The sequence below is a fragment of the Rhineura floridana genome, chromosome 22 (assembly GCF_030035675.1).
Source record: "Rhineura floridana isolate rRhiFlo1 chromosome 22, rRhiFlo1.hap2, whole genome shotgun sequence".
NCBI lineage: Eukaryota > Metazoa > Chordata > Lepidosauria > Squamata > Rhineuridae > Rhineura > Rhineura floridana.
Window position 1 is genome coordinate 969,460 of NC_084501.1, and position 27,958 is coordinate 997,417.

General features: G+C 51.4%; 1 protein-coding gene across 1 annotated transcript in view; it reads left to right on the forward strand.

Annotated features, from left to right (window-relative positions):
- LOC133375143 (neurexin-2-like) overlaps positions 1–27,958 on the forward strand; it is a 224,977-nt gene that overhangs the window by 51,085 nt on the left and 145,934 nt on the right. The window contains exon 2 of the mRNA XM_061606708.1: positions 7,314–8,498. Coding sequence (XP_061462692.1) covers positions 7,775–8,498 — 724 coding nt within the window. The 5' untranslated portion in view covers positions 7,314–7,774. The remainder of the gene's footprint in view (positions 1–7,313; positions 8,499–27,958) is intronic.

Consider the following 27,958-nt stretch of genomic DNA (forward strand, 5'->3'; position numbering starts at 1 on the left):
ATCCCCACGTGCTGTCCAAGAGGAAGGAGGGCCCTCCGCTGTCCTCCAAGACTTTAGCATGGCTCTTGGGAGGCTAGTTAAAAATTGCCTTCCTCCAAGCTGTGTGGCTATTTGTCCTCTCCACTTTGCCAGCCTGCTGTGATTCCCCCACCCCCTGAAGCTAGCACAGAAACCAGCCAGGCTAGAAGATGAGGCAACCCTCCTCCCCCAGTCCGTTCACTCACCTGCATGAAATTTCGGATTGCCTATGGCTACCAGGCAAGTTGTTCAAAACAAAGCTGATATGGAGAGCCTTTCTTGTGTAGATGCAAAAGCCTCCGTGTTCGGGTGGAGTGAGTACTGCACGGCATGGTGGCTCCTTGCGCTAGAATTGTGCGTTCTCACACAACTTGTCTCATCCTGCCCTTGGGCTTAATTGCCCACTCTTCCCTGTAACAATGTCTGCCCTTGTGCTCTTGTGGAATCTGTTATGGTAGAGACAGGTTAGGGGACAACTCCCCACTTTCCCCCCCAGGGAATTTGGCATCCCTGAACTTCCACTGGCTGGGCTGCCTGCTCATGCGCTTGGCTGTCTGGCAGAGGCTGGGGGAGGGGGGGAGGAGAACAGTGCAGGAAAGAGAGGGGCGAGGCTGTTCACACTTGTCTTGCCATGCTTGGCGACACTCTTAATGTGATGCGACACCCTGAGGCTGACATGGTAGGCTGGAGCCACAGGAGTGAGAGACGCTGGCTGGCACCTTGAGGAAAACAGCACAGCTGCTGCCGAGGGTGTGATGGCAGCTGGCAAAAAGGCAGCCCCCGCGCAGTGGGGGCTCCCAGGTGTAATGTAGTGTGCCCTAAGTAGTAGGAACCTGGTGCTGGAGCCGATGCCGTTCACTTGTGGAACTCTCTGCAGCAGGACAGAAGCGGAGGTGTATGCTTTGCTGGGTGCTTGGAAGGACTGGCCACAGTAGCTTGCATTTGTTATTTGCTTTCTCACACAGGAAGAGTTTCCTGGAAAGGCAGAAGGGCTGCTTCCAGCTGCTCAATTCTCGGGTATGAGGACACGTGTTAAGAGACCGCGGTACACTTTGTGGCCTTGCCTCGTCCCTGCCTGTGACCTTCCCTTCTCCGCCGCCCAAAGGTCTCCTGCTCCCAGGGCCAGCCCTGCCATGAGGCAGAGAGGTGCTGAGGGGCGCAGAACTGTGTGTGCCATGCAGCCAGCCTTGCAGCCCCCGCCCCTGGTAAGCTGGCCGACTGCTATGCCCCCTTGCCAGGGTCAGAAGGAAATTCAGCTGCTGCTCCATTGGCCTGCTTTGTGGAGGGGGAGAGGCGCCGCCTGCCCCTTGCCCCAGGCCTTGACTGGCCCTGCTTCCCCTCAAGCAGCTGTGCCCTTCCTGCCTTGCTGGCCTCCCACAACCCCTGTGGAGCCCCTCCAACTTCTCTCGGCAAAACTTCACCACAACGCCCGGTCCCCGTGCCTTCCCTGGGGGGGGGGGTCAGGCCTGTGGCCCTCCAGATGTTGCTGCATTGCCATGCCCATCATCCTTGGCTGTTGCCCATCCAGTCTGGGGCTGCCCCACCTTGACAGAGCCTGTAGGGAAGCCGAAGCACCGAGTGTGAAGCCCCCACTGCATGTGGCTCTCCTCCCTCTGTTCTTTCCCATGTGCCAGATCTAAGATTGTAAGATATTAAGGGCAGGGAAGTTGCTTCTTGCGTTGGGTCGAGCACCGTGTACCTTGATGGTGCGCTACACACACACAGAGGCTGGGCCCTGGCTAACCTTGCCTCAAATCCTGGCTCTTTGGAATGGTAGGTAGGCACTGGACTGCCCATGTGAGCCCTGAGGAAGGGTGAGCAGACTGCTGAGTCAGGATTCCTGGGATCCCTACTTGGGGAGACGCTGGCCCTGGCTCCTTCCAAAGCTGGGGAGCAAGTCACTTGCCCCCCACCCCCCTTGCTGTCTCTTTCCCTCTGCAGAAGGAAGCTTTTTGGCTGTGCTCTCTCCCTCTCCCACAACAAATTGCTGATGGACAGACGGGTGGATTACATCTCTAGGAATGGATACAGGCTGGTTGGGCAATCCAGCAGAGGGCTGCAGGTGCCCTGGGTCCCTCCCTGCCTCGGAGTCTGGGAGTCCCGGCCAGGAATCAGGGAAACCGAGGAAGGATCCTGCAGGGTGGCTGCCCACCTTGTGGTCCTCCTGATATGCGCACAGTTGGCATGGTGGTGAAAGGGCGGGTTCCTCGTTGACGGGCAAAATAATAATCCCACCCAGGAGGGCAGGGGGAGGTAGGTGCTCTTGGGACTGGCCTTTGCCAGGCTAGTGAAACCTTCCAGATATTGTGGGCAGCATCTCCTGACTCGGACTGATGGGAGCTGCACTCCAAAACATCTAGAGGGCACCTGGCTGGGGAAAGGGTGCGCTGAACTGTTGAACAGAAGAGTACAAGAATATGGTGTTGTGACTGTGAGCATCGGTGGAGCTCCCTCACTCCCCTCTGTTTATTGGGGCCTCTGACCCTAAATGCATCACTCATAGTTGGTGGGGGAAAGTTGCTGGTAAAAAACTGGCTGGCTTGGGCAGCTGATCAGATGCCAACGAAAGTCCCCCTAGAACACTGGGCTTAAATGAAATCCTGTTCAGTTCAGCCAGGTGGGGACAGTGGTGCCCTCAAGACAGGAATTTGGGGCAGAGGGGCACAGCCCCACACAGGAGGAGGGGGATGGCCCCAGGCACAGCCAGGCTAGCTTGTCACATTTTTGAGGCAAGGGAAGTAACAGATACGTCACCGTCTGAAGATGAGGGTGTGTAAAACCAGTGTGGCCTAAAATGCCTGAATTGCACGCCTGCTTGTAGCAGCGACTCTACTGGTCCTCAGTGGCAAATAAAAAACTCTCTGCAGGTGACCAGGTAGGATAGTTGTAATAAGTCAGAAAAAGGTTTTGTCTTGTTTTTATTTCAGACTGTTTGTTTCACAACTGAGCAATAGAGAGATGTATAAGTGGGCAGGCAAACTGGGCACTAATACCTTTTTGGCAAGGGGGGTTAGGCCTGTGCTCCTATGCCTCCTTCATAGAATCATACAGTTGGAAGGGGCCTGTAAGGCCATCGAGTCCAACCCCCTGCTCAATGTAGGGATCCAAATTAAAGCATACCTGACATGAGGCTGTCCAGCTGCCCCTTGAATGCCTCCAGTGTTGAAGAGAGAGCCCACCACCTCCCTAGGAAATGGGTTCCATTGTCCTACTGCTCTAACAGGAAGTTTTGTCTGATGTTCAGCCGAAATCTGGCTTCCTGTAACTTGAGCCCATTATTCTGTGTCCTGACCTCCTCTGTATGGCAACCTTTAAGTACTTTCAGGAGTGCTATCATATCTCCCCTCAGTCTTGTCTTCTGAGGGTTGAACAGGCCAAGTTCTTTCAGTCTCTCCTCATAGGGCTTTGCTTCCAGTCCCTTGATCATCCTCGTTGCCCTTCTCTGAACCTGTTCCAGTTTGTCTGCATCCTGCTTAAAGTGTGGTGTCCAGAACTGGACTCAGTACCCAAGATGAGGCCTAACCAGTACCAAATAGAGGGGAACTAGTTCTTTATGCGATTTGGAAACTATACTTCTGTTAATGCAGCCTAAAACAGCATTTGCCTTTTTTACAATCACATCACATTGTTGGCTCATATTCAGCTTGTGATCAACAACAATCCCAAGATCCTTCTTGCATGTAGTATTGCTGAGCCAAGTATCCCTCATCTTATAACTTCCCAGGGAGGAAGTCAATCCCACTGAGCAGAGTGGGAGACTTTATTTTGATTGAATAAGCCTTGACTAGGGCTATTAATTTCCTTTTTAAAAAAACCAACAGCTCAGCCTGGGAGCCTTTCTTCCTAATGCAGATGTGGTTATTTAGCGTGGAGGCAAAAGCACTCCACATCTTCATGGGTCCATTGGTGCACCTTGGCACTCTGGCTCTCTGGACTGAGTTGGCTGCATCAACATCTCCCGCTGGCTAATTCTACATGTCTGTGGAAAGGTGCCTCTTTTGAGTGATCCACTTGATGCTGATATGGCTCACTTCCTGAGGGATACTCTGTCTCTTGTGATGATGTAGAGCGGGTTCTCTCTTCTTTTATAGCAGGGCTTAACTGCTGAATTAGCAGGCAGAAATTTCATAGGTCAAGTTACCCCCAACACTGTAGCTTCATCTGTTGAGTTCTGCCTGATGTGCAGCTGTTGAAGGTGCAAGAACCCCTCCAAGAAATGAAATGGGCAGCGCTTTCCAAATGAAGCGAGTAGAAAGTACTGTTCCAGATTCAGGGGGTGGCAGACTTTGGGCCGCTGTTAGATTAGCTCCTGGGGGACTTGGCATTTTGGGAAAGGGCCACAGGTGAGTGGGAGAGGACCTGCGTTATGCCCAGAAGGTCCCACCTTCCACCCCTGGCAGCATCTCCAGGTAGCGATGGAGAGACTCCTCTCTGAGGCCTGACAGCCTTTGGGTGGTCTGAATTGTATCCCGTTTGAGCCATTGGGAATGAAGCGGGGCCGGCCCTCCCGTGAGGCAGAGGGATAATGGGGAGCTGCATGTGCTCCACAGCCTGGCATCGTGTGCCCCCTAAGTTAGCCTGCTGCCACTGCTGCCACCTTTGGGGTAATGGAGGATGCTCTCCCAGTCCTAGTGCTGAGTTCAGATTCCAGGCTTCTTTATGTGGGATTGGGGAGGGGATCTTGTAATTTGCCTCGGACAGCAAAAGATAAAATCCTGCCTCCTTTTCCAGTGATGAGGCTGTCATCTGCTTTATCTTTTGTTTGATGGCCAGACTGATGATTTAAGGGCTTTAGAGGTAGCTGTTGTTGTCATCGATCAGCTGTAGGGCACCTGCCTTGCATGTAGAAAGCCCCAAGTGGAATCAGTCCCCGATGGCGGCATCTCCAGGTGGGGCTGGGGGGGCTCCCTGCCTGAAATCCTGGAGAGCCACTGCTGCCAGCCAGTGTAGGGAACACTGAACTAGGTGGACCAGCGACCGGACTCATTGCAAGGGCAGCTTCCGATGTGCTTAATATCAAAAGAACGAATAATCTCGTGGCAGGGAGGGGTGTGGAGCAGATACCACAAGAACCTGTTCCTGGGTCTTTGCATTTGTGCAGTTCCACACAACCTTTTTTGTAGCATTAAATGTTTGAGCTGAGCTACACTTGGGTGGGGTAGAGAGGAGGAAAATGTTTTTTTTTTAAATGGAGGGGGGAGTGTTTTCAGCTTCGGAATCCTCTGCAGCCCTTCAGAGGTGGGAGTGGGGGCCAAGGAGGCTGCAGCTAGCACAGGCTTCAATCAAGCACCCATTGCAGGTGCGGAATTTAATTTGATTGGCTAATTAGAAGCCGAATGTTAATTATGCCCATTACCCAATGAGGTGCAGCAGACGAGGGAGAATTTATAAATAACCCCGCCGTGCGACTCATTTGCATGATGCCGTATCCCTGCCATTGCTATGGAGACCAGCCCCTCCCCATCACCCAAAGGGGGGGTGCTTATTTAAGTTGTCAACGGAGCTCAGTGATGTGCATTAGGGGGTTGTGATGTTTGTGTGCTTTAAAGGAGATCTCGTGCTCTCTTAGAGTTGAGAGCCTATCTACCTTTGCATCTGGTCTCCATCAGATGCCCGTTGCAAAGTGTGGCTAGGCAGAAATATAACCATTTTCCTCTTTTTAAAATGTGGGTTTTAGGGGGGTTGTGTTTTGTTTAATGTTTTTTTAAAAAAAGCTGCTTTGAGGGTCCTTTTTGCTTAGAAGGTGAAACAGAAATTTAAGAAAGAAAAATCCTCTGTGTGTGGCGCCCTGAGGAGCAAGGAAGGTGCTGGGTGAAGGAGAGTTGACTTGGGCAGCACTCCCCCCTCTCCTCTCCCCTCTTTCTGCCAATGCTCCCCCATCCTGTTCCTGTTTCCTGTAGTACATTCCTCCCCCCACGTGCTATAAATAATCATGCTCTTATGCAGTAACAAGATGCAAATGCACCCTCCACCCTGAACAGCAGGCGTGGGGGGGGTTGAATAAATTGCTTCTCTGACAGTCAGTTACAAGGGTAATCATTCCAAAAAGGCAATTTGATGGGAATGAAATTTGCATTGCATTAGCACTGTGAGTGACATGGGGGTCCCAGTCTTTCTTTCACGGGGTAGGAAGAAGGTGCAGTTCCCCCCCACCTTATGTAAAGAGCACAGCAGTGGGAGGACGGGAGGAGCTGGGGGGGCACAGGGCACAAGGTTTGGATGAAGCCAGTGATGGTAGGAGGAAAGAGCACTGCTCTGACTTTGGGGGGGAGCTTCTCGCTCACACAAATATGCACAGGCACAGCCCCTCGATGTTGGGCACAAGGGAGACTTTCCGTTCTGTACCAGGAGGAAGGGCAGGGGGCGTCTGTACCCCCTTACCCTGTTCCGGGAAAGTGAGAGCCCAGGACACGGCACTGGGCTTGGAGTTCAGATTCCTGAAAAGCCAGGTTTTCATTTTTGTAAAAAACAAATTTTTAAGCCCCTCCCCAAATTTCTAGGTCATATTGCTATACAGCCAGTGTAGTATAATGGTTAGAGGGTTGGTCTAGGACATGAAGTCCATTGGGTGACCTTGGGCCAATCACTCTCTCAGCCTAACCTTCCTCACAGGATTGTTGTGAGGATAAAATGGGGAGCGGGAGAACCACGTACACCACTTTGAGCTCCTTGGAACAAAGGTGGGATATAAATTTGTGATAAATGAATAAACGAACAGGAAAGCTTGACGCTGCCTGGGCACTGCCCGTCACAATCTCCTCAGCCAGAGGGCTGGCCAGTTTAAGATTCCTTTAGGGGGGGCAGGGAGATGGGAGCCTCACGGAGACTGGCTTGCTCAAGACCACCCTGCTGGAAGCATGAGCTGACCATTGCACCACACTCCCCTCCCCTCCCATCCCCAGGGCCCCCTATGAGTGGATCAAGTCCTTGGGCCTCACCCCAGAGCCGAACCTCAGCCCTGGCTCTGGGGAAGCAGGTGCTGCGAGGGGAGTTCCTCTGAGGAGATGCAGAGTGTGACTCGCAGTCAGATGTGAGCCCAGCTGGCGATTGTGATGTGGGTGGGATGGAGATCGGGACTTTGTTCTCTGGCAGATGGAGGGCGGCCTGGCAGCTGACACTCACGGGGCAACTGGACACTTTTTGGTCTGCTGCTATGCAAAGTAAGCTCCAGGAGTCTCCTAGCAATGGGATTTTTAAAAAGAACCAGCACAGTAGCTGACTGCTTTCTTCTTTTCTTCTCTCTCTCTCTCTCTCTCCCCCCCCCCCGGCAAATTCCCACACCTCCCTCCTCCCAGGCTGAGAATTCTACGATGCGCACTCCAGACTGAAGTCAAACGGGTTCGGAGGGGCCGTCAAGGAAAGGAAGGAACCAGCACCTGACTTGGGCGGATACGGACAGGTTATTGGCCTGGGGGAGGCTGTATTCGGGGACCTCGGCTGCGCTCCTTCTGGGAGGAATTCTGCCCGCTCCGTCCCTGAGAGGATGATGATGCTGTGAGTGGGTCTGCTTCAGGGTTGCCTGGCTCTTGGGGCGGGGGGGACAGGGGAGTCCAAGGGGCCTTCGGGGACTCCTCTCTTGGGGCCTGTGGATCTTGGTGCTTCTCTGCGCAAGAGCCCCTGTGGCTCTGTGAAGAGGAACCCTCCGCTTCCCTGGATCTTGGCCACTTCTGCTCAGCCCACCCGCCCAACCTCATGCGGATCTGAAGGTCTCCAGAAGGAGGCGCCATTGGCCTCACAGGAAGAGACTGGGGCTGCCATGGAGAAGCCGCTGCGTCTGCGTCTGCTGTTGCCGCCCTTGGCGTTGCTGGTAGCTTTGGCACTTGGCCCGGGGGTAGGCGGAGCTGCCTTGGAGTTTGGGGGGGCGACAGGCCAGTGGGCCCGCTATGCCCGGTGGGACGCCAGCTCCTCGGGGGAGTTGAGCTTCAGCCTCAAGACCAACGTGTCCCGCGCGCTGGTTCTGTACCTGGATGACGGTGGGAACTGCGACTTCCTGGAGCTGCTGATCCTGGAGGGGCGCTTCCGCCTGCGCTTTACCATCTCCTGCGCCGAGCCTGCCAGCCTGCACCTGGAGACCCCTGTCAACGACGACCGCTGGCACATGCTGCTCTTGACACGCAACTACCGGGAGACCATGTTGGTGGTGGATGGCGAGGCCCGCATGGCGGAGGTCAAGTCCAAGCGACGCGACATGACAGTGGAGAGCGACCTCTTTGTGGGGGGCATCCCGCCAGACGTCCGCCTCTCGGCCCTCACCCTCAGCACCGTCAAGTATGAGATGCCTTTCCGTGGCATGGTGGCCAACCTCAAGGTGGGGGACACTCCCCCCGCCCTCCTGGGCAGCCAGGGCATACGCAGCGACATGGAGTACCTGTGTGCCAAGCAGAACCCCTGTGTCAACGGCGGGATCTGCACCGTGGTCAACAGCGAGGTGCAATGCGACTGCAGCCTCACCGGCTTCCAGGGCAAGTTTTGCAGCGAAGGTAAGAGACTGAGTTGGATTCTGTGAGGCTTGGCTGCTCCAACTGCGGTCAGCTGAGTATTCCCGTTCAAATCTCGCCTGTTGTTTGTGCCGTGTGGCTTGAAAGCGGAGACTTCCATGTTCTGTACATCATCTGGGATGCTGGGTGTAGTGCAACTGGAAAGGAAACCAATTTCTCATGAGTCAAAGGAAATCTGGTCCCCCTCTCCTGTTCCTATTCTATAAAAAGGAGGAAGTGATACTGGCCCATCCTGCAGGGTTGTAATGATGGCTAAAATAATATAGGTAAGCAGTTTGAAGTTTTAGGGAAATCACAGTATAAATTAGTAGATCATCATTTTTAGAGCCTTTGTGGTATAAGGTTTATTATTATTATTATTATTATTATTATTATTAATCTCCACTGCATTTTATGACAAAATCTATCCACTTCCCCAGGTTATGATAAACATGCTGCTTTTAAAAAAATCTTGCTTAAACATAAGAACATAATAATAGTCTCCTGGATCAGGCCAAAAGGGGCCCATCTAGTCCAGCATCCTCTTCTCACAGTGGCCAACCAGATGCCTTTTCTGGGAAGCCCAGAAGCAGGACATGAGTGCAAGCGCCACTTTTATTTTGGGGGAAAACCCGCTTTGGGGCTTCAGTCCACACAATGGCCCTGGCTTGCCTGAGTCTGTCTGCCATATTCATTCCCCGCAGTGCCCCTGAGATAGCATCCTGCTAGGGCCTTGTGGGAAACGGAGTGCTGCTCCGTACTGCTGCCAAGGGACCAGCCCCACTGACAGAGGAGGGAGTCCCCCAGAGGCCCCCAAGGCCTGTCATGCCTAGAGGCAGCCCCACGTGAACTGCCTCCCTCCTGAAGTGAGATTGTTTTTCTGCAGACCACCCCAGCCTCCACTTTTCCTGCATCTCCTTGACTTGCGGGAATTTGGGGAGAGGAACACAGTTGCTTCTTTGCATCCCTGATGGGCTGTCATCACCACACGGAAGAGCGCAAAGATTTCTTTGCTGCTGCTGCTGCCACTCCGGAAGGCAGGCCTGGATCTTTGGGGCTTAAGTGTCAGGAGGGTAGATTTCGGTTGGACAGCAGGAGAAACCTCTTGACTGTGGAACCAAGGGCCTGCCTGGGCTCTCCGTTGCTGGAGCTCAGCAAGCAAAGGCTGGATCACTTGTAGTGGTCAGGGGCAGGGTGGGGCGGTCTGGTTTGTCTGGCTTCCGAACACAACGGTTGGTCACTGCCAGTTCCCAAGAGGGAGAGCGGCGAGGCTGCGGAGAGGTTGGCGCTGTGCAGGTGCAGCAGCAGGTGCAGCAGATGTGCTCCACACCTGCCCCTCACTGATCTCCACCTTGCCCTTCCCCTCTTGGACACTGGCAGGGACCCACCCCGTGTTGCTAAGCAGTCCCACCCAGCCCTGCCGACCACTACTGTGGAAAGCTGTCTGCTGGGGGTCCCCAGCTCCGGAATGGGCTGCATTCCATCCAGGACAGCCTTCTGAAGGCCGGATGCCAGGAGTGGGCGTTGCGGCAAGAGACGTGAAAGCGGGCAGGGCAATACTTGCAACTTTCATCTTTTTCCAGGGGGCAGTGGAACAACCAGAGGCACTCACGCACGCACACCCAGAGGCACAGCTTCCTGTCCTCCTTCCAGACAAGAAGCCAGAGGCAAAGGCATTCAGGGAGGGGACAGAGCAGGGAGGGGGAGGGGCGTGGCCTCCAAAGCATCCTCAGCACCAGACAGAGGATTCTCGAGGTCTGCATTTGGCCCCCAGGCAGCCTGAGGTCTGCAAAGGCCTCTCTCGTTCTCCCAGGGCTGTGTCATTCCTGCGCTCTCTCTCTGCCACTGCCTCCCCCCAGCTACGGCTTGCGCTGAGGGTCTTGTGTCTCCCCTCTCCTTCCTTGCTCTGTACAGCATTGAGCGCCCTGTGAAGGATGTAGCATAGGAGGTCATAAGAACTGGTCCAGGTAGAGGAAACAAGCACCTCCTGGGTCAAAGGCAATCTGGTCCCCAGCTACGCACAATTTACCCAGCCATTACTTAGCGGTTTATGGCCATGCCTGCTGCTCTGGCTGAGATCCAGGATGGGCTGCAGGCAGCTGGCCTGGGAGGGAAGGGATACCCTGGAGGGGATGGTCACTTGGTCACTGCCCCCTCCCTCCTCTCCCCTCTCCTGCCTCTGTTAACTCCAGCGGGTGGACTCTAGTGATATGATTCCTTAAGAAAGGGGGGGGGGGAGATCTTGCACTTGGAGGCCGCATCTCATCATGGAGATGAAGGGCCCTGCTGCCTAGTCTCTGATAAATTGTGGGCAACCTGTGGTTACTCTGTCTTGAGAGGAATGCATTCTGTGCATGCCCAGAGGCAGTCCTTTTCTTTTTTCGTTGCTTCGCATCTTCTGGAAGCTGAGCTCATTTCACCCAAGGTGTAGGCAGACCCGCTCTTCCTTCTTGCCACCCTTTGTTCCTCTTGCCACCAGTCCAGTGACTCTGAGCCTTTTGTCATATCCCAGGGCTAAGAGGGATTTGCAGGCCTCAGGTCTCAGGTTCCGTCCCGGCCAAGATCTCAGGCAGCACATGAGAGCCGCTGCCCGTTAAGAGTCGATGGGGCTGGGCAAGAGGAGCTTGGGGGTGTGTATCTTGTGCCCTATAAGTGGTGTCATGTGTCCATTCCTAAGGGCTGACATTAAAGAACCAGCAGGTTCAGAGGCCAGATGTTCTGTATGAAGGCACCCTCTATTTGAAGGGCTGTCCAGGCCAAGTCTGGTGTAAAGATCAAGAAAGGAGAGTGGTGGCGGCGGTGGGGGGGGGGAAGGCTTGAAGTTGCCCATCCCCTGCTCACATCTGGCCAGCAGGAAAGCAGACAAGTCACCTGGCCAGAGTCTTGTGCCCTGCTAGGGTGAGATGTACCATATTTCTATTTAAATTATATTGATTATTTCTAAATGTGCATGCATACTGATAAACTGGGACGTGGACGCTTTATGCAGACCTGTGTCCTCTTTTGTCCTCTTTCTTTAGTAATGCATGTTTGCATTTGTGGCAATGAACAACTGGCCCTCCAAAGAGAAATCTGTATCAGCGTTGAACAAAAGAGCAAACTGTTTGGCATCTTTCCCTGTGAACTTGGTCCCCGGCCCTGTAGCAGATCACAGAAAGTGGGCTCCTTAGAATGATAAACGTGGCCTGTTGGCAGGGTTCGGGAGGGACCTTCATTCTCTTTGGGGTATCCAGAAAGAGAATCTGGACATTGATGGGAGAACTTGCCAAAGGAATTCCTGTCGGAGGGCAGCTGAGGGATGGGAATGGGCTGTGTTCAGGGTTAGGGCCCGACTGATCACAACACTGGAGGTTGGGAAGAAATTATCCCAAAGGTTACATTGGCCTGGGCCTTGCTTCCTCCCCTTGCACCCGTGCTGTTGGTTTAGCTGGTGTGGGGTGTACAGAGCTGTGCAGGGAGGGGGAAGGGGCCGCAGACCAGCCGCAATCCCCACTGGCGCCTCCCATTGGAAAGCTCCCTTTGCCTGAAACTCTGGGGAGTACCCAGAAGTGGGCTAGGTTGGTCCAGGCATCCGATGTCACATAAGGCGGCTTCCTCTATTCCTCTGCGCTTTGCAGGGGGCACTTTTACCAGGCTTGGGGATGGGGGGAGAACTTGCACTCGGTTTGTGGGGCAGGTGAGAAAGGCTGTATATAATACCCTTTGGGAAGAAGGGTGGGATACAAATGTAATATTCAAGTAAATAGGTCCAGGGACCAACCTGCTCAGGGCTGGGGAGCTAATTGGTCCCTATTTGCTTGATATTTTTAAAAATATCAATCTGGATGCTGTTCAGCTAGACCATCTTTCCCAGCCTTTGGGTCCCCAGATGCCGTTGGCCTAAAGCTGCCATCAGCCCCAGTAGCCAGCATGGCCAGTGGTCAGGAATGATGGGAACAAAGGTTGGAAAAGGGTGGGCTAGAGTTTTCAAAACAGCATCATCTGAAGGGCTGCAGGCTCCCCATCCCTCAACTAGCCGGAGTCTTAGCCGGAGTGTTTTGGCTCCTACTGGGTTGCAGATTCGGCACTGCTAAATATATTTGCGTGACTTGCCTTGAACCTGCCAGTCCATCCACATGCAATTCTAGGCTTCCCTTCCCTTTTTTCTCACTCAGGGCCAACAACAACAATTTTAGACTCTTGATAGCAGCCAGACAATCTGAGTTTACATAACCCCTCCATGAACACCCCGCTCGTCTCGCACAAGACACCAAATGGTTCTTGCTTGCGTCAAGAGCGCTCTTCCGCTTCTCCTTCACACGCAGGCACACCACACCACACAACGCCCACACGCCCCGGCACTTTGGCAAAGCCCTCTCACCCACTCCTGCTCTCCAGGATGCCTGTTGTCTGGGCAGGGAGGCTAGCTAGCAGATGGTGGTGGCCACCGACGTGTCTGCTTGCTGTGGAGCAGGGCTCGGCAGCGGAGGCAGGGAGGGGCGCCACTTGGGCTCCCGGCGGCTGTTGTCGGCCCCTGCAAATGTGGCTGAGGTGACTGACAGCTGGGGGGGGCTGTTGCCTAGGCTGGTTGCTATGGAAACGCTGGGCCAGGCTGGCTGATGTAGAATGAGATACATTTGATGTCTTTCAAAGTGTGTGATTTCTCAATGGCCTGGCGGGGTGGGGGGGAGGCAGCAGACGAAGGTGCTTGTGGGAGGTGAGGCAAGGCAGCTTTGGCTGTGTTTCGCAAGTCAAGGGCTAATTTCTGGGATGAAGGGCACGTGGGGGGTAGGGGGAAGCCCGTCTTCGATTCTTCTTTGACCCAGGGGAACTGTTACCCCAATCCCCAGGGGCCACCCGTCCATGCAGGCGAACTAGGCGGTCACCTAGGATGCCGGGTTAATGGGGGCACCAAATTGTAGGGGGGAGAAATGCAATTTTAAAAAACCCCTCACAAATAAAATAATATGTCATTATTTCAGTTTTATGTGGCACTAAAGAGATTGCTCTGGCAGTCCAAACATCTCTGCTCGCTTCACAGAGCGATGGCCCCTCTCCTCCCCCCTCCTGTGTGCTGTGGGGCCGATTTGGTGGGGGCACAAGGGGGGGAGCAGAGGGAAGCCATGTTCCACGAGTGGGAATCCTTGCAATGGCTCCTGCTAGCGGGACAGTCAGTTGAACCTGTCATCGTTTCGTTTCCCGTTTGCGTACGGAGGGAGTATGAATTACAGCTGTAATAAATAAGTTGGTCCATAAAAGAAAAGTTGGCAGTGTTAACCAGGGCCTTTCTGAGGGGGGGCACAGGGGGCAGTTGCCCAGGGTCTCACACGTGGCGGGGGCCGCATGGACATTGGCACTGCTGCACTGCTGCCAACTCTTTTCTTTCAGAATCCCACTAAGTTTAGCTCCATAGACCTAATGGGAAAAAATAACAAAACAAACTGTTTGGTGGTTGTGTCCTTTTGTCATGACAGCCACAGGCAGGGCCAACAGTAGTAACTCAGCCCGACCACAGTCAGACTTTTTTAAAAAATATATTATATTTATATCTTGCCTTGTTTCCTCCAAGGAACCCAAGGCAGCTTACACAGTCCTGTTCCTCCTGCTCCTCCTCCATTTTATCCTCACAACAACCCTGTCAGGTAGGTTAGGCTGAGAGTCAGTGAGTGGCCCAATGTCGCCCAGTGAGCCTCAGGGCCGAACCAGGATTGCAACCTGGATTTCCTCAGTCCAGCACTCTAACCACTGCACCACACGGGCCCAGGGTCCTCAGTGCAGAGCCCAAAGGCACCAGGGTGCTCCCAGAGGTCTGCCCAGAGTGCCCTCCAGGGTGTCTCTGCTCCCTTCATGGAGCGATCATAAATTATAATGGCCACCAGCTTTTCTTAACTCTGCCATCAGAGTTGGCCACAGAACCAGAAATGGACCTTACTGGCAGCAGAGAGAAGAGTGGCCTGTTGAAACGTTTCCCTTTCTCCTCCAATGAGAACACTAATGAGAGAACAGTTCTATTTGGGCGGGACCATCAAGAGAAGAGAGAGAGAACCGTCCTAACTGGACACTCTTGGAAGCAGGAGAGCAGATGCATCCGGAGGGGAGGGGAGGGGTGGAGCAGGCAGCCACGTGAGCGGCAGCAGCAGTGGCAGCAGCTGTGCCTCCATGGAAGAAGGAAAGGTAGTTTCTGTAAGGAAAAAGGGCCTGTGTGGGAGGGAAAGGGTGGGCATGTGGGCGCGTGGGCGGTGGTGTATTTCATGTGGAGGGGATTTGGGGAAACGCCTTGCCTCCTGCGGAATGGGTGTCGTGGCACTGGAGCAGAGGACTGTGGCGGGCTCAAAGGAGTGGCTTTATGTCTGGGGGCTCATATGCCCCACCTCAGCCTTTTCCTAAGGTTCTCGGGCAAGTAGCTTGGCCTTTGGTGAAATGTTTTGTTTTTTTTGCAGTAGTAAATCCTGGGATTGTTTCACGCCCCCGTGGCAGCCCTTTTGTGGCAGTGTCCACAAAGTCAAGATGACGTAAGAAAAATCCTACTCCTGAAGAAGCAATCAAGTTTGATTATGAAGATAACATCACAGACAGCTTTCCAAACATTTTTATAACACTGTGGATTCTTTTAACTTTGCCTGTTTCCTTAGCTAGTGGGAAACGTAGCTTCTGAAAGTTAAAATTGATAAAAACATCCACATTCAACAATGGTGCAAGAGAGACTTGTTGGACTTGCCACAATGTCAATAGAATGTGAAATAGCTGGAAAACGGGACCTGAAAAAGCTAGTGACTGAATTTTCAAAACTTAAAACAGGAAAATTGTGTTTTAAGAGCACAGTTTTTGATTCACAGTATTTTGTAATTACGGGTTAAAGTTCATTAAAGCGTTTTCTTAGTTCTTTCTATATTGGATGTGGTGGTAATGGCAGTTAAAGCAGGATAGAGTAGTGGATGATTTTGGATTTGTAATAATAAAAATTGTAATTAACATTTTAATACATTTTTATTTGAAATCAGACTGAAATATCATCTAGCTGTCTGTACAAATCTATTCTGAAAATTTAATGTCTGATCACAGAAACATTGGTTGGACAGACAAATGGATGGACAAACTGAATAGTTATGCCTCTATTTAAATATGCTTTAAAAATTGAGTGGGGTAAAATGTTTCCCAGTGTATTAAAAACCTCAGCCTAGAACTGCCCTTGGGGGTTGCTTGGTTTGCCTGGGGCGCCAGTTGCTTGCAGCTGTCCAGTTCAGAGCGAGAACCACCAGTCGAAGACGAGGGTGCAATCAATTCTTGTTTTATTAAAGTAATGGATACATCAAAGGCTGTGCGCCTCATAGAAACCCCTATGCTCACTACAATCCCTAACTGCACTCTAGACATGCTCTGCAACTTGTGATGAAAGTTGACTCAGTGCCCACTTCCGGGTACTGTAGCCTCAAGTAGGAGAGGTCTTGGGGTGTAACCTCTCACTCCGTCACACACACGCCTCCTTCTGCCCTGTACGCTTCTCCCAACGTTGTGAGCGCGGTGAGAGGGGGGCGAGCCTCCGAGGGCTCATCGGAAAGCACAGGTTCCTGATCAGCAGGCGGGAGAGTGGAGGGTGGGGAAGCGTCGGGCGTTTCTAAGGTACTGCTTGGTGAAGGAGGAGTGTCTGCTCCTTCAGGAGCATCCCCCAACAGTCCCATGGGAGTGCTGGGGGACTGAGTGCTGTCCCATTGAGGGGCAGGACCAGCCATGGGAACTGGTGGGGCGGGCGACTCGCTCTCATCCCCAAGGTCAGGGTGAGACTCAACAACAGCTGGATCATCCATGCTCCCTAACGGCTGAGGCTTCTGAAACTCATGCCTTCCCCCTCCTTCCTCGGGAAGGAGGCTGGGTCCGTCACCCCTCGGCTCAACAGCAGCTAGTCCAGGGCTGCCCCTGCTAATCCTAAATTGTCCAAGGAGTTGACTGTTGTTCTCCTGTTTGGGAAAGGCACTTTGTATCTGTTTAGAAGGGTTTGTGCTATGACATATTCTGGGGTTGAACCTGCCACCTCCAACTGTGGAGATGCACACTCTCTCTATGGGCAACAGACCATTTAAACCAGGTCTCTACAACTTGTGGCCCCATCTAACTAAATGCAGCCCACACGTCCATTGGTTTGATAAATCTGTTTCTCCTGTGTCCCTAGAGCTGGTGGGAGGAGACTCAGAAAGTTGGCAGGCTAGTGCGCCATGTACGGCAGGGTAGGTTGCAAAGTTGTACATGTCTTGAGTTATATTCCTAGTGTGTATATTGCTGCAATAAAAATGAGTTAAGTTGGTGGTGATGGTATAGGTCAGGGTCAATACACCCCTCCATTTAGTAGGCTCAGCTAAGACCCACCAAGCCAATCATAGTCCACCAGCCACATGTTGTAGCCTTCCAGGTGCTTTACACAGACACAGATACACATGCCCAGTTCAGAAGTTATACTCATATGAAACACCACCAAACAGCCATGCTCTGGATGCACTGCGTGCTGGCTACCCTGCCCCCTGGTGTCCATGCCTAAATATCTGCAAGAAGGGAGCTTTTGTGAAGGCTTCCCAGTTGCATGGAAGCCTTGAGGCAGAGAGCTTGAGGCAGAGGCATGGCTAGTCAGAGTGCTCAATGTTGGAGTGTGGCTACTTGGCTCCCCACTGTCACTTTGATCTAAGGCATGGGTGTAAGTTCTGAATAGGGCTACAGAGTTTGGAGTATCCAAAGGGCTGCCTCCTCAGGCATGAGTCCTCATGCATGGGAGGGATACCAACTTGGATGTCTTTACAAGAGAATTAGACAAACTCACGGAGGAGGACAAGGCTATCTGTGGCAACCATCCCTGATGGACATGTGCTGCCTTCACTGTTGGAGGCAGTATGGTGCTGAATGTCAAATGCTGGAAACTGCAGGGATGAGGAGAGAGTGCTCTGGTGCTCAGATGTCGCTTGTGGGCTTCCCATAGTATCTGTCTGGCCACTGTGCGAACAGGATGCAGGAGTAGACGCCCCCCCTGGCCTGATCCAGCAGCCAGGCTCTCCTTACGTTCTTAATCTGTGCAGAGGCTTCCACTATTAGAGAATGTCCCGCTTGCAGCCACATCAGTTTGGGCCTAGTTGGAGAGCACTAGGTTGGGGAAGGCTGGCTGAGACTGCACCCCAGGAGACTCCTCTGGCTCCTCTCACGCCTGTTGGAGATTATTAGTTAAGAATGGTTCTGATTAGAAAGCCATTTGATCAGGTGCCCTTTGAAGTTGGTTCTGTCTATGCATTTTTATTTATTTCTTTTTTGCTGATATAATATTGCTGCTGTTTCCTGCTCTTTGTGTTCAGTGGTGTTTTTTAAATGCAGTTTTATTTGATATATTTAAAATAATGGCTGTTTGCCATCTTTAGGTTCCCACTGGGGAAGGTAAAGTGAAGGATGAATATTGTAATAAATGTAAGGCAACTTTTATTTTGCTGTTCTCAGAGAGGCATCAGGAGCAGGACATTTTCTGAGCGTCTGGGAGTACATAGCCTGGTGGTGATGGCGACAGTCTGCATTTTGCCTAGCAGCTCACATATTGTTCAGTCTTTTTGAAATGCACCCTCCCCAACCTCCCATTTTCCTGGGTGACGTTTCCTGGACCCCGACTAGCCATCCCTTTCCATTTTTGTGGCATCAGAGCCTAAAGTTGCTGTTTTGCGTCTGCACTACTTTCATTCCATCAGAAGAGCCACACTGCAGCTGCAGCGGGATCAGGCCGAAGGGGCCCATCTAGTCCAGCTTCCTGTTCTCACAGTGGGCAGCCAAATGCCTCTTTGGGGAGCCCACAAGCAGGGCCCGAGCGAAAGAGCAACACGCTCCTGTTTTCGCTGTGGCTTCCCCGGTGTGGAGATGGGAGGTGGAGAAAGCGGTCAGAAGGGGCCAAGGAGAGACCAGGGCTTGTGAGGAGAGCAGAGAGCCAGGAAGAGGATTGGAGACCTTCCAAAGGGCGAGCATGGTTAAGAGTGTCAGGCCAGGACTGGAGAGACCCAGGTTCAAATCCCTGCATAGCCATGAAGGTCATTGGATGACAAGCGTATCTCCATCTCTCAGCCTAACTCACCTCACAGGGATTTTGTGAGGAAAATTGGGGGGGGGTAGAACCATGTGTGAGCTCCTGAGGAAAACCTTGAGGTAAATATTAGCAACATAACTAAAAGTCAGGACTAGAACCTTGAAAGTAATAATAATAATGAGGCCTCATTCAGGGGCAGGGCTTTGTCATGTCCATAGTGTTTCACTTATGTTATCTAGTTGTCCTCTTTGCAACAGCCCTGTAAGGTACAGTTGGAGAATCTGTAGTGGCCCTCTGTATCACCCAGCATGGCAAGTGGCTGGGGTGATAGTGCAAAGTGGAGCCTGTCAACATCTGCAGGGTCACTCAACTCTCCACCCCTGGCTGTAAGGCGTCATATGATTATCCCCTGTATTACAGGTGGGGGAACTGAGGCTGAGAGAGAACAGTTTGAAAAGTAAGTTCATGGTGGAGGTAAGATTTGAACTCTGGACTGTCTGATACATAGCTCAGTCTGTCTTAGTGTCTTCACCACATGAGCTCTTGAATAGAGAGGTCAATTTATTTGTTTTTATTAATGAGGTATATAACCTATTTCCTCCACAGAACTCAAGGCAGCATCCCCTCCCATTTTATCCTCACAACAACCCTGTGAGGTAGGTTAAACTGAGAGAGTGTGACTGGTCCATAGTCATCCAGTGAATTTAGCGTTTGAGTGAGGATCTGAACCCAGCTCTTTCCAGTCTTAGTCTGACACTCTAACCTAACCACTACACCGTGCATATCTCCAATCCATATGTGAAACGTTGCCTTTCTCATCTTTTGACTTCCCCATTGCCATTGCCCCCTCGTGCCCCACTATGCCACGCAGCAACTTGAGGAGGGTGTTTCAGAAGCAGCTGTTGAAGCCCCTGCACGCTGCTGTGCCTGGGCACTTCAGTCTCCCCTGCTTTTCTGAGTGCCGGCTGGATGCCCTGCTGGCACTGCCTATATTTAAAGCAGCGGCCCCTGCAGGGTCAAGTCATTTTCATGCTTGTGCATGAAGCTCCCCCCCCCCCCAGCCAGCACAGCTATGCTGATGGGAGTTGTTCAAAACATTTGGAGGGTGTCAGGTTGGCAAAGGCTATAAAACACATGAGCTAAATTCCCAGCACCAGCCCTAACCTGAGGTCAGTATGCCAAGAAGGACGAAAGAGTATCACAGTGGCCTTCATGAAGGATACTTGGGGGTACTCAGTGCAGGAGTGTCCATGGCTTAAGGTGCCACTGGACATTCTGGTGGTTCTGCTGCAGCAAGTTAAGACATCTCCCCTTCTGGGACAGGCCAAGGAGGAGCTTTGGATCTTCAGCTGTAATATCAAAGCAGCCTCTTTGGATTCCAACCCAAAGCTCAATCCTTTCTTTAGTCAATGCAACTAGATTTTCTAGTAATCCTTTAAGCACAATTGTATTCCGAGTGCTGCTGGTTAAGGGCAGGGGGAACTGAGATGAGCAGCTCAGCAGGGCAGGGAAATCTTTTGTGTGAGTGTGTCAAGGGCATATTCCCTTGGAGGGGTAGTCTGGGAGTCTTTTTAGACTCTTCCCTCTCACTTGAGGCTCAAGTAGCCTCGGTGGTTAGGAATGCGTTTTACCAGCTTCGGTTGGTAGCCCAGCTACGTCCCTATTTGAGTAAAGAGGACCTTACATCAGTGGTACATGCTCTGGTAACCTCACGTTTGGATTACTGCAATGCGCTTTACGTAGGGCTACCTCTGAAGACAGTTCGGAAGCTACAGCTAGTGCAAAATGCGGCGGCCGGATTGCTGACAAGGACCAAGCGGTCCGAGCATATAACACCTGTTCTGGCCAGCTTGCACTGGTTGCCAATATGTTTCCGGGCTAGATTCAAAGTGTTGGTATTAACCTATAAAGCCTTATACGGTGCGGGACCACGATACCTTGCGGAACGCCTCTTCCGATATGAACCGGCCCGTGCACTACGTTCTGCTACGAAGGCCCTCCTCCGGGTTCCAACTCACAGGGAGGCCCGGAGGGTGATGACAAGATCTAGGGCCTTCTCAGTGGTGGCCCCCGAACTATGGAACAGTCTCCCCGAGGAAGTACGCCTGGCGCCGACTCTGCTCTCCTTCCGGCGCCAGGTCAAAACCTTCCTATTCTCTGAAGCATTTTAAGTTACACTGATTTACTTTTTAAAATGTTTATTGTATTGGATTGATTTTATTATTTATTTATTTATTTATTTATTTTATTACATTTTTAGACCGCCCTATAGCAATAAGCTCCCAGGGCGGTGCACAGCATAATAAAACAGGTTAAAATACAAAACACAATAAAACATAATTAAAAATTTTCAATTTTAAATTCAAATTTTAAAATTTTTAAAATGCCTGGGCGAAGAGATAGGTCTTTACCTGGCGCCGAAAAGATAGCAAAGAAGGCGCCAGGCGTATCTCATCAGGGAGGGCGTTCCATAGTTCGGGGGCCACCACTGAGAAGGCCCTAGCTCTAGTTATCGTTCTCCGTGCCTCCCTATGCGTTGGGACACGGAGAAGGGCCTTCGACGTCGAGCGCAGCGACCGGGTAGGTACATAGCGGGAGAGGCGTTCTGCCAGGTATTGCGGTCCGATGCCGTTAAGGGCTTTATAGGTAAGAACCAACACTTTGAATCTGGCCCGGAAACATATTGGTAGCCAGTGCAGCTGGGCCAGGACAGGTGTTATATGATCAATTTTTTTTGTCCCAGTAAGAACTCTGGCCGCAGCATTCTGCACCAGCTGAAGTTTCCGAACCGTCTTCAGAGGTAACCCTACGTAGAGTGCATTACAGTAGTCCAATCTAGAGGTTACCAGAGCATGGATAACTGTGGCAAGGTTCTCCCTATCCAGATAGGGTCGTAGTTGGGCTACCAGCCGAAGCTGGTAGAACGCATTCCGTGCCACCGAGGCTACTTGAGCCTCCAGTGACAGGAGCGGATCTAATAAGACCCCCAAACTACGGACCTGCTCCTTTAGGGGGAGTGTAACCCCATCTAGGGCAGGTCGGGCATCAACCATCTGGGCAGAGAGCCCTCCCACCAACAGCATCTCAGTCTTGTCAGGATTGAGTCTCAGTTTATTAGCTCTCATCCAGTCCATTATCGCGGCCAGGCAGTGGTTTAGTACATTAACAGCCTCACCTGAAGAAGATGAAAAGGAGAAGTAGAGCTGCGTATCATCAGCATATTGCTGGAAACGCACTCCAAATCTCCTAATGACCTCGCCCAGCGGCTTCATATAGATATTAAAGAGCATGGGGGACAGAACTGAACCCTGTGGGACCCCATATTGGAGTATCCAGGGACTCGAGTAATGCTCCCCAAGCACCAGCTTCTGGAGACGATTCTTGAGGTAGGAGCACAGCCACCGCCAAGCAGTGCCTCCAACTCCTAAGTCCGCAAGACGTCCCAGAAGGATACCGTGGTCGATGGTATCAAAAGCTGCTGAGAGATCAAGGAGAACCAACACAGTTACACTCCCTCTGTCTTTCTCCCGACAGAGGTCATCATACAGGGCGACCAAGGCTGTTTCTGTACCAAACCCCGGCCGAAAGCCCGATTGACATGGATCCAGATAATCAGTTTCATCCAGGAGAGCCTGGAGCTGGTGAGCGACCACACGCTCTAAAACCTTGCCCAGGAACGGAACATTTGCTACCGGTCTATAGTTGTCAAGATTTTCAGGGTCCAAGGAGGTTTTCTTTAGGAGCGGTCTCACCACTGCCTGTTTCAGGCAGGGTGGTACCACTCCCTCTCGTAAAGAGGCATTGATCACCTCCTTGGCCCATCTGGCTGTTCCGTTCCTGCTAGCTTTTATTAGCCATGAGGGGCAAGGATCCAGAGCAGAAGTGGTCGCCCGCACCTGTCCAAGCACCTTGTCCACGTCCTCGAGCTGAACCAACTGAAATTCATCCAATAAAACAGGACAGGACTGTGCTCCAGACACCTCATTAGGCTCAACTGCTGCAATATTGGAGTCAAGGTCCCGGCGGATGTTTGCGATCTTATCTTGGAAGTTTCTCGCAAACTCATTACAGCGGGCTATTGATGGTATTATTGCGTTCTGAGGACCAGAGTGTAAAAGTCCCCGAACAACCTTATAAAGTTCTGCTGGGCGGTTAGAAGATGACTGAATGGAGGCAGCAAAGTACTGCTTCTTCGCTGCCCTCACCGCCTTCACATAGAGCATGGTAGAGATCTTCACAAGTGCAAGACCACAGCCGTCGGGAGTTCGTCTCCATTTGCACTCAAGCCGTCTCCTTTCTTGCTTCATCACTCTTAGCTCCGGGGTAAACCACGGAGCCAACTGAGCTCTGCAGAGGAGAGGGCGCACCGGGGCGATCGTGTCAACTGCCCGGGTCATTTCCGTATTCCACAGATTGACCAGGGTTTCAACAGGAGCGTCAGTTTTATCAGCCGGAAAACTCCCCAGAGCCTTCTGAAAACCTTCAGGATTCATTAGTCTCCGGGGGCGGACCATCTTAATAGGTCCTCCACCCTTGCAGAGGGGAGAAAACATTGTGAGCCTACACCTCAATAGGCGATGATCTGTCCATGACAGAGGAATAGATGTAAAATCCCTCACTCCCAGATCACCATCCCCTGCTCCAGTAGCAAAAATTAAGTCTAGAGTGTGCCCCGAAATATGCGTAGGGCCAGTAACAAATTGAGACAGCCCCATGGCTGTCATGGAGGCCATGAAGTCCTGAGCCGCCCCAGACATAGCGGTCTCGGCATGAATGTTGAGATCCCCCAATACCATGAATTTGGGGGATCGCAACACCAAACCCGAGACCACCTCCGTCAGCTCAGTTAGGGAGGCTGTTGGGCAGCAGGGTGGACGGTACACCAACAGTATTCCCAGTCTGTCTCGCTGGCCCAACGTAATATGGAGACACTCCAGACCATTAGCTACCTGGATAGGGTGCCTAATGAGAGGGATGGAACTTCTATAGACCACAGCGATTCCCCCTCCCCGACCCTCGGATCTACCCAGATGCTGAACCGAGTACCCAGGTGGGCACAGCTGGGAGAGATTAATGCCTCCCAGATCGCTCACCCATGTCTCAGTAATAAACTCCAGATCGGCCGCCTCATCCACAATTAAATCATGGATGAGGGAAGCTTTATTATTTACCGATCTGGCATTAAGCAGCAGCAACTGGAGATCCGAGAGTTGGCTGATAGAACTATCAGCAATCCTGTGGATGTGGGGAGGACCGGAACACGGTACAGCCACCAATTGTCTGTGCCGAGTTCCCCTCAAGCGGCATGTCCTCCTCACAACGCCATACCTCCCATTACCCGTCACTACGCTAACAGGGGCCCCCTCTGGTCCCCCCTCCCAATACCCTATCCTCCCGCCCAGGCACATAATAAAATAAAATAAAAATAAAATAAAAATAAAATAAAATAAAAATACACACACACTCACAACATACAGTCATACAAACATCCACTCATTCCATTCAGGTCTACACAACAACCACAGTCCCGTGCTCCATGCGCACCAACGCAGCTCTCAAACCGTTCTTCTTCCCGGGAAAAGCGCCACCTGGGGCCTGGTCCTGCGAGGTGCCCACGTGCAGAGCAGGAGCCCAAGAAGGAGAGAGCAGAGATGTTGTCCAGCAGCAGCAGCAGCAAAGCAGGCAGATGGCTCTCCCTCCCTGGGCAGTGATGGTCCTCCTCCCTTGCAGGCACTGGATCTGATGATTGTATTTTAGTATTATTTTGTTATTCATTGTATTTTTATGCTATTTTATGTTCACCGCCCAGAGAGCTATTGCTAGTCGGGCGGTATATAAATTTAATAAATAAATAATAATAATAATAATAATAATATGGGGGGGACATGCCCGTGGTGGGAGGGGCTAGAGCCAAAACTAGCCGGGACTTGCAGGACTGCATCTCTTTCTTTTATGCCCACTGCAGCAGATGAATTGATTCCCAAAGGAGTGGTCTGGAGAGGAAGAGTGGCCTGACAGGGTCCAGAGGCCACATGCCAACACATTCTGCTCTGTTCTGCTGGGTCCCCCTCTCAGTCTATAGGCTCAGGGCAGAAGGGGAGCATGCAGCATGGGTCTCGCCAGGCTGTCAGGAGCCAGACTTGAGCTGGCTTGTTCTTTCAGGATGCTGCAGTGATAGAAACATAGAAAATAAATTTGTTTTATTTATTTAGAGAATTTGTAAACCATTTGTTCAAAACAATTCTCCAAGCAATGTACAGATAAAATTACAGATAAAACATGGCTAAAATCCATAAACCAATTAAAACCCAATATACATAAAATCACCATAATTAAATAGGAAGATAAAACTTTTAAGCAGAAATAAGTAACTAAATCATGTGTCTGGATAGGCTTCCCAAAACAAAAAAAGTTTTCAGTAGGCAAATGTAAAACTACATAATGACAGTAGACTTCTGAAGCCTCCATACGAAAGGGAGAAGCTCCCCACACATGCAGTCTGGACATGAAGTGGCTTCTGTTAAAGTGCAGGTTCAGCAGATCATGTGTGGGGTAAGGCAATCCCTTAAGTAAACTGGTCCCAGGCCATTAAGGGCTTTATACGCTAATATACATAGAGCCTTGAACTTGGCCTGGTAGCAAATTAGCAGCCAGTGCAGATCTTTGAGTACAGGTGTAATATGCTGACAGAATCTCACTCCTGTCAGCAATCGTGTTGCAGCATTCTGCACTAACTGCACTTTCCAGACAAAGTGCAAGGAAAGCCCCACGTAGAATGCATGCCCCAGGCTCCTTCTGGGAGGAACGGCAGGATATAAATTTTATAAACAATAATGTCAATAATCCAGTCTTGCCTGAACAACTGTGGTCAAGCTATCCTGGTCCAAGAAGGGTCATAGCTGTCATGCCGGCCAAGCTAACGTGACACAGACTGGCTACGTATGGCTACGTTCTAGTTATGACAAACTGGTAAAATTTCTAGCTACCCTAAATGTCTGTGCCCTAGAACAGTTGGTCACAGAACCAACCAGGAGGACAGCAACCCTGGACTTAATCCTAAGTGGCACCCAGGGCCTGGTGTGAGATGTAAGTGTTGTAGAGCTGATTGGGAGCTGTGACCACTGTGCAATTACATTAAACTTACATGTAAATGGCCAATTGCCAAGAAAATCCAACACAGTTGCTTTTGATTTCAAAAGAGGAAACTTCCCAAAAATAAAGGGGTTGGTAAAAAGAACAAAAAAGAGTCAAGAGAGTCAAATAACTCTAAAATGCTTGGAAGCCATTTAAAAGCTCAATATTAGAAGCTCCTTTAATTGCCCCCCCATATTCTTTCCTTCTCCTTGTATTTTTGCATCAGTCTCTCTCCTCCCAGCTACCCCGACCCACCCACCAGCATGCCCACGGGCAAGGCCTGAGCAGTGCCCACCCCTCTGTTCCCTCCCATTACCTGCACTCCCCATGATCGTCACAGGGAGGTCTTTGGGGCCAGGCAGCCTTGCTGTTCCCTGCAAGGACAGGCCAGGATCAGCTGCCAAGCAGGCTGGCAGAAGATGGAATGGGGTGGATCTCCTTGGGCATGGCTCCAGACTCTTGCTCATCATTGTGCCAGTTGAGCACCACCAGGTGGCAATAGGAGAGCTCTCCAGCACCTGCTGGAACATTCAGCTGTGTTCAAAGCCAATTCAAGAGGGGATAAGGGCAGAGTGCATGACCTCTGTGCTTGGGGTGGTTATGCATACACACACACACACACACTTAGCCTAGGCCTTGCAGGCTGGAACACAGGAGGCTGCCTGGTACAGAGTCGGACCGTCTAGTTCTCTATTGTCTGCGGATGCTGGTAGCATCAGCTCTCCAGGGCATCGGGTGGCTCTTCCTCAACACTATCTGGAGATGCCAGGACAGAACATGGGAGGTATCTCTGCATCAAAGCTGCTGCTGCTGCTGCTGCTGTTATTAAATAATAGTAATAATAGTAATAACAATAGTAACAATAACAACAACAACAACAACAACAATAATAGGTCTCTGTCACTGAGCCATTATTATTATTATTATTATTATCATCATCATCATCTTTATTTATACCCCGCCATTTTTCCAAAACTGGAACTCATGGCGGCTTCCAGATGGCCTTTGAGAGTTGGCCTGTGCAAGGGACCGCGTGGCGTGGCTACAGGTCTTCTTGGATTGCCTCTGTCGTGTGATTTGGGTTGAGTTAAGCTACTTGCCTGATGCTCAGAGTGCCTCATCCAGTAGCTGCCATAGTGCTGTTGATACCTGTGCATGTGTGAAGAGCCAGAGTCAAAGGTTGTGAGAGGGGAGCCTGCCCCTGGTGTGACTCTTAGTCTCTTGCCGCTGCAGAGAACAGTTTTTGGGTTCCCAATATTTTAAGCTCTGAGACAGGAGTGCTTTAGCCTAGTCTCAAGTTATTTATGTTCTGGTAACCACCAGATTAGACTCCTGTAGCACATTATACACAGGGCTGCCTCTGAAGATGGTTCAGCAACTGTAATCAGCCCAACATGCAGCTGCTGGGTTGCTAACTGGGATGTTATCATCATATCATGCTGATGCTTCTCCCATTGCATTGCCTTCTGCTCTGTTTGCAGGGCCAACTCAAAATGCTGGTTTGGCATTTAAGGCCCTTCAGGGTTTGGGATCGGCATGGCTGAAGAATCACCTGTCTCTGCAGGTGCCTGTCCATACTCTAACACAAGGATGGGGAACCTGTGGCCTTCCAGATGCATGTTGATCTTGGCAAATAGATCTGTCCCAGTAACTGACTCCTGGAGTATTTCCCAAATGCTGTCAAATGGACACCCCATCACTCTTGCCCTTTACAAAAGGGTTGGTGCATATCTGATGTTGGACTCCCTTCAGCCTCAGCCAGCATGCCCAATGGACAGGGATGCTGGGAAATGTAATCCAGCAACACCTGGATGACCACAGACGTTCCTCTTCCCTGCTCTAAGATCTTCATCAGAGGCTCTCTTCTGGGTCCCCCTCCCCCCACGGCTTACCTTAAGAACATGAGAAGAGCATGACTGCTGGGTCAGGCCAGTGGCCCATCTAGGCTAGCATCGTGTTCTCACAGTGGCCAGCCAGATGCCTCTGGGAAGCCTGCAAGCAGGACCTGAGTGCAAGAAAAATCTCCCTTCCTGCGGTTTCTGGCAACTGGTATTCAGAAGCACACGGTCTCCGACCATGGAGGCAGAGCATAGCCATCATGGCTAGTAGCCATTGATAGCCTCTTCCTTCATGAATTTGTCTAATCTTTTAAATCTGTCCAAGTTGGTGGCCATCATTGCCTCTTGTGGGAGAGAAGTCCATAGTTTAACTCTGTGCTTTGTGAAGAAATACTTTCTTTTGTCTGTCCTGAATTTTCCAGCATTCAGCTTCATTGGATGTCCTTGCATTCTACTCTTATGTGAGAGGGAGA